At 47.2% G+C, this 13,204-nt stretch overlaps 6 protein-coding genes across 6 annotated transcripts; all 6 read right to left on the reverse strand.

Moving 5' to 3' along the window:
- Positions 1-46: 46 nt before the first annotated feature.
- TEOVI_000525300 (uncharacterized protein) lies at positions 47-322 on the reverse strand (the record flags this gene model as incomplete). The annotated part of the gene is made up of 1 exon (XM_067223780.1): positions 47-322. One exon carries the CDS (start codon positions 320-322, stop codon positions 47-49), a length of 276 nt encoding a protein of 91 aa, XP_067079881.1.
- A 514-nt stretch (positions 323-836) lies between these two features.
- Positions 837-2,342, reverse strand: TEOVI_000525400 (membrane-bound acid phosphatase 1 precursor; the record flags this gene model as incomplete). The annotated part of the gene is made up of 1 exon (XM_067223781.1): positions 837-2,342. One exon carries the CDS (start codon positions 2,340-2,342, stop codon positions 837-839), a length of 1,506 nt encoding a protein of 501 aa, XP_067079882.1.
- Positions 2,343-2,923: 581 nt separating this feature from the next.
- Positions 2,924-5,164, reverse strand: TEOVI_000525500 (uncharacterized protein; the record flags this gene model as incomplete). The annotated part of the gene is made up of 1 exon (XM_067223782.1): positions 2,924-5,164. One exon carries the CDS (start codon positions 5,162-5,164, stop codon positions 2,924-2,926), a length of 2,241 nt encoding a protein of 746 aa, XP_067079883.1.
- A 610-nt stretch (positions 5,165-5,774) lies between these two features.
- Positions 5,775-6,752, reverse strand: TEOVI_000525600 (uncharacterized protein; the record flags this gene model as incomplete). Its single annotated transcript, XM_067223783.1, has 1 exon — positions 5,775-6,752. One exon carries the CDS (start codon positions 6,750-6,752, stop codon positions 5,775-5,777), a length of 978 nt encoding a protein of 325 aa, XP_067079884.1.
- Positions 6,753-8,356: 1,604 nt separating this feature from the next.
- Positions 8,357-9,943, reverse strand: TEOVI_000525700 (inositol-3-phosphate synthase, putative; the record flags this gene model as incomplete). The annotated part of the gene is made up of 1 exon (XM_067223784.1): positions 8,357-9,943. The coding sequence occupies one exon, from the start codon at positions 9,941-9,943 to the stop codon at positions 8,357-8,359; it is 1,587 nt and encodes a 528-aa protein (XP_067079885.1).
- Positions 9,944-10,723: 780 nt separating this feature from the next.
- TEOVI_000525800 (delta-4 fatty acid desaturase) lies at positions 10,724-11,989 on the reverse strand (the record flags this gene model as incomplete). The annotated part of the gene is made up of 1 exon (XM_067223785.1): positions 10,724-11,989. The coding sequence occupies one exon, from the start codon at positions 11,987-11,989 to the stop codon at positions 10,724-10,726; it is 1,266 nt and encodes a 421-aa protein (XP_067079886.1).
- Positions 11,990-13,204: the final 1,215 nt, after the last annotated feature.

Raw genomic sequence — 13,204 nt, forward strand, 5'->3', positions numbered from 1 at the left:
TGACAGAAAACTCGAGGAAGTCCAACTGCTCCGTGGAGTTGCGAGGCTACATGCATGAGCGCCGGCTGCCCCGCCGATAGTACCGAGACGCGAATGTTAGGAGAAACACGACACGACCGTCTTGCGGCCAACGCGACGGCGGTGAGTTGGAGTTTCCTTTCCGGTTATTTCGGTCGTAACTTCCATGAAGCCGCACAAAAGAGATACAGCGCATCGGCACCTCTCCGCTGCAGTGCTGGCGTCCGCCAACAAAAAAAAATGACCGGCCAGCACCGTGGGGGGAGGGGCCCGAGCAACACATATCAAACATACGCCCAAACATTGGCGAAGTCTCATCACTTCGCTGAACACATATCCCTTCCACTTTATGCACAGTGAGAAAACGCAAACAGAGGGTTTTATGTGCTTAGTGCGAGCAATTTGCCCTTCAGGAGAGCACTTTCTTTCAGGCCTGAGGGTGTAGAGGAAGGGTCACCCTTCTCCCAGGGCCTCACGTGATTACCGCACAAGGTCAAAAAAATTCACGCAAACAAACTTATTTACAACAGGCCAGTCCCAGAGGAAGATGGTGGGGATTTGTTATATCACTGGTTGTTGGTCCGATTTTTACACTGCATCCACCGGAGGAACTAAGCGTCTACGGTATTCGGCAGTTACGTTCTTTGCATGAGGAGCTTGAGGTCGAACGGAGCCGGACTAAACGGAGGAAAGCAGCGGACAAACCACATGCATCAGAACAGTCAGATACCAGTATCATACTGCGGCTTCCCTGGTCTACAAATGCCCCGTCATCCCCAAACGGAAACACATACACACAAACACAAAACAACAATGCACTAGCCCTTCGCCCTCGTTCTGCGGGTTCGTGCCCGCAATTTTTTACCGATGCACACGAATACGGAAAAAATAGGGATGAGAAGTGCCAAGAGCACAAAGATGAAGATGGTGAAAAGATTCCTGCCAAGTGTGTCAGTGCTGATGCTCAGGTCACGATTCTCCATACATTTCCTGGAACTGCACACGCACTCTAAGGTAACACTGTTCAACGTGTAACCTTCTTCGCAGGACCACGCTGGACACACACGCCGAAAGACTTTGCACTGCTTATTAGGTGGTTTTCCAACATTTCCCGGGCAGTGGAAAAGCTCGCGGTACCTCCGGTTGAGATAACAAAGTCCCGCGGGATCATGCGGTTTGGTGGATTTCACGAACCGCCGGAAGTCGTGGTAAGGGCACTTGTTGTCCTCAGCTGTGTAAACAGTGTGGTTTTCGTTCATGCATTTCATCTGAAACTCTCCCCAACTAAATGCATAGCCTTCCTCGGGTTTCTGACCTGGCGCACCGCGCCTTATCCGAATAATATACCCTTTAACTTCGTGGTCGTACAGCAGTTCAAAAGCATACAGCTGACCGTAAGGTGGCGTGATTCCAGTGGTTGTGCTGTCCCCGAGTGTCGCAGCCAGTGGTGCTATCGTTGTGTCATGTGCGCTGTAGTGATAGAGTTTGTACGACGTTAGTCCATTCATATGATTCTCCGCATTTTTCAAAATTTCCTGAGCAAGGTGCTGCCCCAAACTCCCCATCTTTGCGTGCGTACGATCAGAGGCGTTGTAAACAAATCGGTGAGAATCCTCAAAGAACTTGATATCGCGCAACCGGCCGAGATTTTCCCTCAAAAGTGGGTGTTTATCGATGCGACCGTCGGACTGCATGGCGACACCAATGTCGAACAGCGTCGCCGCGCAATGGCACCGGTTTTGTGGATCAGCGCAGAACCCTTCACTGAACACCTCCCGCGAAACGGATAACAACGTGTTGGTGTCGATAAGCGTGTCCAGCTTTGGGTTACACACATTTCTCCACCAATGCTCATCTAAATGACTGAAGGCGTATGCTTGAGGTATCACGTCGTAACGCAGTAGCCAATCGGTACTCACATCTGCAGTGTGTATAGCTGGAAAGAATTCCGACGCATTGGGGAACATTCCGCGCAGAAGACACCCAGCGCTCTGCAGCGTACGCGGGACATCTGTGGAACGCGAGTAGGTCACACAGGAGTTGTAACTCTCCTCCGGGAAGAAAGGCTCAGATGCGTTACTGTTGTAGTGATTCCTAAGAAATTCACCTGCATTGACTAGCATCATCTTCCCGGCAGCGTTCAGATACCCACACGGCACCTCACCGCATATTTGACTTTGATTGTGTTTTACCTTGGGAGACCGCGCTCCGTGACGGTGGACAAGCTGCACAAGGTGTAGGGTTTGTACTGCCTGGGCACCGAGGCACGAAAGCAGCGATATCAACAAGCACAGAGAACCGCCATGGAGGCAGGCGTAAGGCATCGCCTCGGCACCTGTTTTGTCCTTTATCGTTTCCTGGAAGTAGTGTTCCGAAGGTATTAGTGGAGGGTAGAAAACAGATATGGGAACACTAAAGAGGGTAAACGTAGAACTCACAAAACAAAGCAAGAAACTCGTCTGACATTTAAATTGTTACACGTTGGGCGCTGACCGATGTGAGGCTGCTGCACGGAGAAGACAGAGCCAAAAAGTGGAGAAATGCGGCAGTTGGCCACGAAACATCATGTATACAACAAACAACGTCAGTCAAAAAGGGGAGTGGACAAAGTGCCTTACAGGAGCCCACCCGGGTAGCATAGATGGCGCAGAGGCGTAACGGCCCTTTAGGAGCCTCAGCTGCGCAGCACGCCCCTCCGCTTCCCCACCACTGCTGGTTTCACGCAAACTGTAACCTAGTGCATGTCGGACCGACGCTACGCACACAAAACCCGTGTCAACTCCGATGGGACGGCGAGCTAAACGAACAACAAACGTTAATTCCCCGTGGGACTGGAGAAAGCCTGAAGGGTGGGCCGCGACGTTGTGTGTGTGTGTGTGTGTGTGCGCGTGTCGGCCATCCACAATTAGCGCAGCAACTTCCTCACATCCTCAGAACCCGTGGCACAAACAGCTTGAATAAAAGCCTCTTCCCTCCCATCAAAATGTGTGTAAACTAATGCAGACAGGGTTGTTCGTGCATTCCGTATCTCTTCATCCGGACTTACACCTGCGACGTTTTCCTCACTGTCGGAATCATCCCAATTGTTGCAACCACCAGATGGTGCATCCCCCGTCCTGGACGTGGCGGCGGTGGTTTCGCCGACCGATTTTGCACCCTGCGTTACCAACACACCGCGCCACTCGGGTGCCACACTGTCCAAGCGTGTGACAACGGCGGAGACGACAGCGGCAAGTGTTTTATGCTGTGGCATAGCCCCACACTCCGCCATCATTAAGGAACGCACCGCATTAAGGACTGATGGTTCCGTGCCTTTGTAGGCGTACAGTTTTCGGTATACCACGTTGTGGAGGTCGCCCAAGACATCTTCCACCCCCTCCATATTATTCATAGGCACCGGCTGCGTCTCTGGCAGCAACTCCTCGCTTGGGAAGCGCTGCTTCAGCCAGTGGAAGCCGAGCGGTACTTCCTCCCCTTCATCTTTCATTGTGGGCGCGTAGAAAGCCGAGTGATATGCAAATGAGAGGCGCTTTCGTCCTACTAACTGCTCCTTTGGGGCGATAGCAACCTTTATTGCATCCAGTATCAAGCACTGCTGATGTGTATACGCTCCAGCTAGCCAATTGAACCATAACGGCAACAGCTGCCCCGCTGACACTTCCTCCTGCCTGATTAAAAGTGTGAAATCTGATGCGTATTGGACAACATTCCCGAAACATGAAAATGCCTTCCGCCACGCCGCCTCATCAATGGCAAACTTCAAAAGTCTTTTGCCGGCGGGTTCCTTTAAGCATTCGGGAAAGTAAGTGCAGACAAGTATGACAGACAGTGGGTCGTCGACATGCCCCCGGGTTGCTGCTACGCCTTCTGTGTCGATGTTGCCGCTCACATCTCCTTCCCCAACAAGGCTCGGAATCAGGTATTGCATCACGGCCTTCTGCACTGCTGTTGCCTCCCCAGCGGGCCGCACATACCGTCGAATTACCAAAAACCAGACTAAATCAGACAGGAAAGGGAAAGCAAAGTTCGTGCGCTCCTGAAATCGTGCGGCTTCTTTACCCAACAACTCCCCCAGGAATGCGAGGGATTCCGTAAATCGAACCACAAACTGCGTGAGCAGAGGCAAAACCTGCTTCGCCATGCGAGCCACCTCGAACTGCTTTGCCTCAATCAGGACCAGAACTGCGTAAAGTGACTTAACGATGGTTCCGCGTGCCATTTGCTTTAGCGCCCTTGCCTTCTCCGGGAAGCACAGGTAATACGTTAATTGTTCCTGCAGTGCCATGAGAAGTGTCTCTACCACGCACCACCACTCATCACTATCTGAGGGGGCGTGTGCCTTCTCAACCATTGTGGTAAGAGCCATGTCAAAGTTTTCTACGGAGCGTAGCGCCCATACTCGAGCTACCTGTTGGCGAAGACTAGCAGCAGGATAAGCAGACAACTGCTGGAGAATTGGATGCAGGTCTGCCATCAAACGGGTGGTATACAACCCTGCATGCAGCGCCAGGAGCTTTGCCAAACAGCCGAGATGTCCAGCAGTAGTGAGAGGATCCGAAACACCGGTTTTGTCAAAGATACATGTCTTTCTGAGTGCTACCACGTTGTAATCTACTGTGAAGGAAGCGAGGTTTTCACTACGCTGTGTGACAAGAAGTGCCACCTCAACCGCAGCGTCACTTACCGGTAACTGAGGATCGGACACCGACGGTAGAACCAATAGAAGCAGCATATTTGCTAACAAACCTTCCTCTAACGAGGTAGGCTCCGCGAAGCTAAGCACATCGAGCAACAGAAGGAGCAATCCCTCTTTTTCATACCAATTTCTAACTCGCGGCCACCTGTCCCGCACGAGATTTAATAGCTGCTTGATATAGCGCTTTTTTTGCACGCCTGTTTGCGTGGAGGCGATGCGTAGAAGACATTGTCTCCCTAACTTGCGGATGCGAGACCAGGGATCCTGCACCGCCTTTAACATCATGGAAACCCAGTGATCCGATGGCGACTTTCCCGTGCCTTTAAATGGAGTGTCGGCAAGCATGTTGTACACCTTCAGGCGCTCGTCAGGGTTGTCCTTAAGGTCGCCGACTAACATTTTCCGCACAGCGCTTACTGTGTTCCGCGACTTCTGCAAGTCGGAAGCCATGTGTAATCGCTTGATTTATGTTCCTTGTGTTACCTTAGGAACACGGCGCACGTGCGTACGTGGGGCGGTGCGGGGGTGGAAGGAAGGCAAAACACGAAGAAATGAAATTAAAGATAGAGTTATGTAAACATGGGCAAAATGTGCTTTACCCGTGCCAGTGTGACCCTAACAGGATTTGCCGGAAGTGTCATGGTGATGAAGTTAATAATAGCAGTGAGGTTGTGCTCATCAGGCGAAGGAGGAGGGACGGCACACAAAAAAGAAAATGTACAAGGTAAGAGAGGGAGAGAGAGAGCGAGAGAAGAGTCATGCATACCCACATAATGCCAAACACCTCTCTTTCTTTCTTCTTCCCCCCTTTTCTTTTTCTGTACACGAGAGAGGGCTCTCTTGCGTTCCCTTCATTCGCCTGGGGAGGTGGAAAGGCATCCACACCCCTGCGGACATATAGTACAGATTCCATTGGAATAGGGACCTGCTCAAGCCAATTGTAGGAACACACAATTTTCATATAAAATCTCTACATACGTCAACCATATCCTTTTGTCTCAGTGCCAATCAGTGTAAGTCAGATGACAGTTGTTACACGAACAAACTGCTGGCAGAAGTTCTAGTAGTCATATACGATTCGATGACAAAAGTGATCTCGAGGAAGCCAAATGTACTCCTTGCCATCACCCGGTGCCATACGATATCCCATTCCACGCAACCCTGGCAAGAGAATCGGTTTCTTGCATTCAACACTGCTTTCCCTCTGTTTCCCAGCCACGGAGCTCGATTCCGACGATCGATTCGATGGCCCTCGCAACTCTTGCAGTAGTCTCAACTCCTCGGCAACGTCCTTTGCAACTCCTGTCTTCGCACGGAAAGAATCGCGCGGACTATAACTCTTCCACAGCATGCATTTTGGTTTGCTGCACGCGGCCACAACCTCGTCGTACTTAATGATGCGCCGTGGATCATCCAGTGCATACGTTGAGTACGCGAAGGATGGAGGCATATCCTGGAGGTTTGTCTTGTGAGAGAGAGTCCTGTATTCGTTGGGCTGTGCTGTCGGAATGTAATCACGGCGGTACGTAGTTGGTCGACAATTAAGCACACTCTGCGGGATAGAGAGATAAGGATACTTCCTGGCTTCTCGGATATCATCCTTCTCTGTCTCAGTCCAGTTCTTCATGTAGTCTGGTATAACCCGCTGCCGTGTGTGAAATCCCGGCACGTCCTTGTTGCAATAATCGAGTCGGTAGGTTGTTTTGCGATCCAGTTCCGTACACTCCACGCCACCGAGTGGCGTACCCTTCGTTGTGTCCTTGAGTGCCTCCTCTTTCGCCATTTTACTGAGGAGCGCGGTCAACTGATTTGTTGTCATCAGCTCCACTGGAGGTTTCTCCATGTACGGTTTGTTCTGCGCAACGGGCTTTGGCGGGGTTTCAGATGAATCTGCTGCCGCCAGTGCATTACTGTTGAGAACACTGGGGTATGCGGTGAGGTGAAGATCCGCCAGGCGCCGCTCCCCGGCGGGCCGCGTCACGTTCTGTTTTTCACGCACATCACGCGGATAGCGAGCGTAATCGGTCCTTAAAGGCATCCCGCGGTTCCTAGCGAAAGTAAAAGTGTAAGTTTATATACAACTCAACCTTGATGTATCCCTTTCCCTTTCCCTCGCACTCCTTTTCCTTTCTTTCTTTTCTTTGCACTCAAACACACACACACACACACGAAATGGTGCAAAGGAACAATAGCAGAGGCAACTGAGTCTGTTTTGTCGTCCCTGTTACTACTGGTGTGCCCACCCTCTCCACCACTTCCTTCACTTCACGCCTTTTGTGGATTCTATATTGTGTTAATTTACTTTTTCCGAGGTTAACAGAGAGGGTATCCAAACGAAATAAAATACCAAAGTAGAATGCAAACGGGAAAGGGGAGTGGAAAAGCAATTTAAAGTGAGCAGGCAAGCAAACAAACACCCGAAAAAAAAAAGGCATATGTTTGAGGGCGAGAAGAGGAAAAGAACAGAGCTGTGGGCGCGTCAGACGCCTGACCGTCTGCTGATGCACGCGAAAGTAATGTTTTTTTTTTTCCCACCGCTACAGTCGAGTGGGACAGTGACATCTTTTCTTTCTTTTTTACAACCCCACAACGACGTGAGTTAACGGAGAGTTGCACGAAAAAAGTATTCAAAACAAAACACCCAACAAACAAACGGACCCTGCTAGACCATGCCAAGTTCCTCCAAAAGGGGGGGAAAAAGCGTTGTGTTTTTGTCCTCACGGCCCGTTGCGGAGGAAACAAGCGATAATTAAGAAGACGGGAGGGCAACGCTCCTCATAGAAAAGGGTAATTATTAGGGTATAAACTCACTGAATCCTTCCCATGGAGTTTCGGGCGACAGGTGCTATTATTCAAACGTAACTAATTTTCCCAAGGGAAACTTTGCCTTTGATGAGCGCATTCGCTGGCTGCTGAAACACGCGACCTCCATCGGTTGTAACTGAGGGTTTGTGAGCGGGCTCAAATTTCGTTCCTTCCATTTTGCGAAAACAACAACAACAACAACACAAAAAGAACAAACGCTAAACCAGCTTCACATGCCTTCTCCATTTCCTCTTAGCACGTATGGAGGAAGTCATAATGGAGACGAGCCCGAATATGAAGGAATGTATTGATTTTTGTCAACACAAAATAAGGTAGAAAAAACTCAATTTTCTTTTTTTCTTTTTGATAGGGATGTAACGCTTCTTCCCTATCTTTTTTTAAACCTTTTCACACGCACACGAATAGATAAATGAAAAGAAAACATCGGGGAATGAAGAGAACCCTCACAAATCCGATTGATTAATGGAGCCATGTGGATAATAACACACGTGGTTCCCCCAATCCCGTTCCCGATCTCTTCGCCCCTCCCTCCACACACATGCCTCCTCTATTTTACCACCATCTTTGGAGTAATATACACACGTGTTGCATATGTCATTACAAACCGCGGCTGTGCGTTTGAATTGCCTTTATTATCGTACAGGCGCGGAATCGCAACACTACCGCTATTAAGTCAAAATATGCGGAACGAAGTAGACGGTTACATTCAGCTACCTTCTGTGTGTACACACATGCACATGCGCACGCTTAAACAAACTGCACATGCCCACTTGGTTCAGTCAAAGTCGCTTTTCTTTTTTTTTTTCCTTTGCACCATCAACTTCCCACGCCGCGAAGGAAAGGCAGTCGGCATTCCAGTTGCATATTGTTATCCGGTGGAAGTCCAACGAGTGCACGCAATACATTCTTAATGGCTTGCCCCTGTCGATTTAGTCCATTCACCACAGGTGTTCCCTCCGGCACACGTGGAGCCTTCAGCAAGTAAGATAAAAGTGAAAGCACCGTTTCCATATGCGTATATGATGTCATTTTTTCCTTCTTGTCACAACAACCTTCCCCATCGCATTGCGTCACGGTGACACGGTGCATCAACTCAGTTAGCACAACCAAATCAATGATAAGTGGTGCAGCCAGCAACGAGTCCTGGCATGTGTTATGGAGCACCACTGTTTGTTCACCTCCCATAAATATTGAGAAGTTGTACTCATCCAATGCACGTTTGCTGTCACCCACATACGGGAGGTACTTAATAACAATGCAGTGATCAGGGCCTCGGCTTCCTGGTGGGTAAAGAATACTGTTTGACGATACCATATCGTCCAGCACACCGCCTTTCGTAACCTCCTTCGAACGAAACTGCTTTGGGGCTGCCAAGTTATATCCGTCATTATTGCCAAGATGGTTGTAGCTGGCTATGCACTCGGGTTTAATACCGGCATCCATGAAGAACTCCACCAGGCCACTTTTCACCTTTGTTTGACCACTTTTAAAGTCATCCCCAACAACAAACACACCATGCCTACGGGCAAGCTCTATAAGGCCAGTACATAAGGTATTTTGTGGAGCTCCGTTGATATAACTGCAGCCTTCCATAATAGCTGCTGTTGCATACAGTACGGAAGGGGCAATTTCATTCTCATTCCGCCGTATGGCATCGATCAAATGATCAGCAGTGTCATGAACCCCGGTGATATGCTCTGAGAAGCGTTCGGTGTTCGCTGTCCAAAGTACGATAACTTCTTCAAGAGAATTCTTTTCCCTGAAGTTGCGGATATCCGCCCGCAGCTGCTCCACCGACTCCCACTTATTCTTTGTCTGCATGATGTTATCCGCACGACTGAGTTGATTCTCCGCGACAAAGTCGAGGTCGAATGCAGCGGGAAGCGGATGCATATCCTTCAAATAGTTGTACAAGGCATCTTGTAGCGTGACATCTAGAACTTGTGCCCGACGCATGGCATCAGCAATATTCATACCACTGCAGTCCCAACCGCCAATTACGAGTTCGGCTGGATTTATCATTGGTACCAGAGCCTTCATGGGCACGAAGACCTCCTCCATTTCACTTGTAAGACCTACGCTCATCGTGCTTGACTGCGTGATGGAGCCGAGATAATCCGGTTGTTTCGTTCCAGTTTTGGTGCGCCACGAAACTCCGTGTTTATGAGCCATAAGAGCGGCCGTCACGGTGGTGCCATTGTTTCCACCCCATCCAATTAACATAACACCTGTGCGTTGTACTTTGCGTTGGGTGCGGAACTTCAGGTGGAGTTGGATTGGTTGTACAGTCACATCACCATTTGCTTCCTTCTCCACACGTGTTGTGTTGTAACTATACGTTGCGGTGATGGCTTCGTCTGTGTACTCCACGCCATGGCCACTTTTCGTACGGACGGCTGGCATGTACCACAACACGAATCTTCAGGAACTCTCCTCTCCTTTCGCTTTCACTTTTTATTTTTATTCCCCCCTTGCGATAGTCGATCTCTCGTTCTTTGGCTATTCGTTTCCTCTTTTTTTTAAAAAAAAATTAGTTACTACTATTATTATTATTCTTTCTCCCTCCCGCTTAAGGTGTAGAGCAAGCCAAGATGGAGCCTTCGATACGGAGCTGATGCTGCTAAATGCGTACACATAAATTAAGTGAAAGGAAATGAAGAATGGATATCAACACATTTTAAACAGAAAGTAGCGGGAAGTGTACAAGTGGGTGAAGAGGGTTGCTAACAGGACAAACTCACAAACACATGGCATGAGGTAATACAAAGATTTAGCCAACAAAACAGCATACCCGCACAGAACCGATTACATTAAAAAAAAAAAATAATAATAACTGCAGCAGTAAATAGTAAAAGGAAAAAAAAAGCCAAGAAAACATTCCCTCATGTCGTCCACATGTATGTTTAAAAGAGCTGAAGCACATAATTACCAGTGGAAAATGCAATGTACACAACGCCAACAGCGCTCCGTTCAGTGGTACGAAAGATGTTTTTACGCCTCCCGTCACCCCTTCTAGTTTATTTTGTGACACGCTTCAACTTCCATTTCGTGTCGTCACTTGTCCACAACAGCCATTCGGCAATGTGGGTAAGCAACTGTTTTATTCATACAAAAGGTTAATTTAAGTTAAGTTCGTGTTATGTGTTACATTCCTTAAAGCTCTGAGAGTTGGCTCACCAGTAATCACAACCGTTTGTCTTCTATGCCTTTTCCGAACTGGGCGAGGTGTTTAGAGGTGCTCACGACGTTATCCAACACGGTATCGAAGCGTGTGTACGAAATACCGAGTTTCGTACAGTAATCCCGCACAATAGGAGCAAGGTAGTGGTAATAACTATGGTGCACACGGGGGAATAAATGATGTTCTATTTGGTAGTTTAGCCCACCATTAAGCTGTGCCAGCCACCAACCACCAACACTACTACTTGTTTCCACTTGCGCCTTCACAAAACACTCCCCCACCTCAGTTCCGTCTTTCCTCACTCCATGGAAGTTGTGGGAAATGAGGAAAAAGAAAGCGAGGTACATTCCGCCAATTGCATATTGCAGGAATGTCGAGATTAATGCATGGAGGAGCGTTGGCGCGTGAAGAATGTTAAGGGCAAGACGCAGTGGTGGAATAAGTGTCAAAATTCGGCTCATTGTCCACTCTCGCTGCAGGAACCGCTGTTTCGTAGTGGGACCCTGCCAAACAAATTTCATGCTGGATATAACATGAACAGGCCCAAACACGGCCTCTAGAAGAAGAAAATAAATATGCTGAAATGCATAACACAGCCGCTTGGGAACGAAGCGATGAAGTCTCAATAAGGGAATATCCAGATCCAAGTCATGATGAGGTTCGTTTGTGTACACGTGATGAATGAAATCATGATGAATGATCCAACTGATGCGGCTTCCACCCAATATGTCTTGAGTGAGTCCAAAAATTGTGTTAATGAGCGGGTAGCGGCTAATAGCGCCGTGATTGGCATCATGCTGCACATTAAGTCCCACCATTGCCATGGCTAATGATTGGATGATAGTGAGGTATAAGGGCCTAAAGGCAAATATGGCATAAATATCCAAGAAGAAAACAAGACTGCACCAAAATAACGTCTTGATGAAATAATGCCATGGTGCAAAGCCTCCAGTCGGGGCAATGACGGGACGTATCAGTGAGCACAAGTCCAAATATTTATCAAAGTTTGTAGTGTCGGGTTCATCGGTGACCGCACCATCCAACACATCCGAAGGTGAAACCTGCAGCGACTTGTATTTTTCGTGGGGAAACCGACGACGGTGGTAGCTGAGGAATACACGTGTGCAATCCGTACCATTTGCCATATTTACCATCGTTGGGCCACCGCAATGAATTGCTGCAAGTTTTGCCGTATCGTAATATATTCCATCGATGCGCACAACATCAGCTGTGGAACAACTTGAACCTTTACTCTTTACCGAACTCATTTGCTATGCCTTAATTTCCCCTTTTCTGAACCTTTAGACCACGCAACCCTCCTTCTTTTTATTTTCGTTAATTTTATTTCTTTTTATAGGAAACGCGTCCCACCTTAGAGAAAGTCTTTCGCTTAAATAGATTGATCCAAAACGAAGGTTCAAGAAAATTAAAAAAAAAGGGCATAGCAGCAGCAGGAAGAGAACGAAAGGAAATAGTACTGAAAACATTAAGGGTTGGAGGGAGAATTGAAGTCCAGCTCTTTTCATTAAGTCATTCATTCATTTTACTCGACTTCTCAGTGAAAATAATTCCTGAAATCTAAAGATAAATAACACAAACTAACACAGCCTGTGAGTGATGAAATCCACCTTAACGTCATGCATCAGAACCATTTCACTGGTGACTTTGTTTCTTTTTTTTTTTAAATATTTTTACATCTCCTGTTGCTTTTATAATATTAATTCAATGCATTTCCCTTGTTCCCTCCGCGCAACTTCGCCTCCGCGATTATACACATGATTTCCATGCTGTTTACTTCAGCAACTTTTCCATGCGTTGTGAACATGTCGCGTATATTCATCTAAATGAAACTAAGTTAGAACATAACATAATCATTGCTTTTTGTTTTGTTTTGAAGACTTCATTTCTAAAAAAAAAACAAAAAAACAATGATATTAAGATAGAAGATAGAGACAAAACAAGGAAAAGAAGGACGAAGAGGCGAGAAGATGAAAAGCAAAACATATCTCAAATCAGAGCGTGAGAGATCAGTGACAAATGCGCCGTCTCTAAACACTCTCATTTTTATATATACATATGTGTCTGCATGTGGAATTTAATAAATATAGGTATGGATGTAGATATAAATATATTTTTTTGTTTTCCTCCCCCATATAACCTTCTTACCACCATTCAAATGATGAGAAAGAAAGAAACAAACAAATAAATAAAAAGAAAGAAAGGAGGAAGAAAATGTGTGCAACTACGCACAGTCATACATACAAATGCACAAAACATAAAACAGACATGAGTACCTCCCTTCCTTATTTATTTCCTTTCCCCTTTTCTCTTTCTGATGCTGTATAACTGGTGCATAATGGTCATTTGTGTAAATATGAAATAAACGGAGGAAAGTTAACTTTTCTTTTTTTTTTTTTTAAAAACATCATAACTATCAACTTTGTCCTTCCGTTTCTCTTATATATATATATATTTTTTTTTTT

Source organism: Trypanosoma equiperdum (assembly GCF_001457755.1).
Source record: "Trypanosoma equiperdum strain OVI genome assembly, contig: ctg_1969, whole genome shotgun sequence".
NCBI classification, from domain to species: Eukaryota; Euglenozoa; class Kinetoplastea; order Trypanosomatida; family Trypanosomatidae; genus Trypanosoma; species Trypanosoma equiperdum.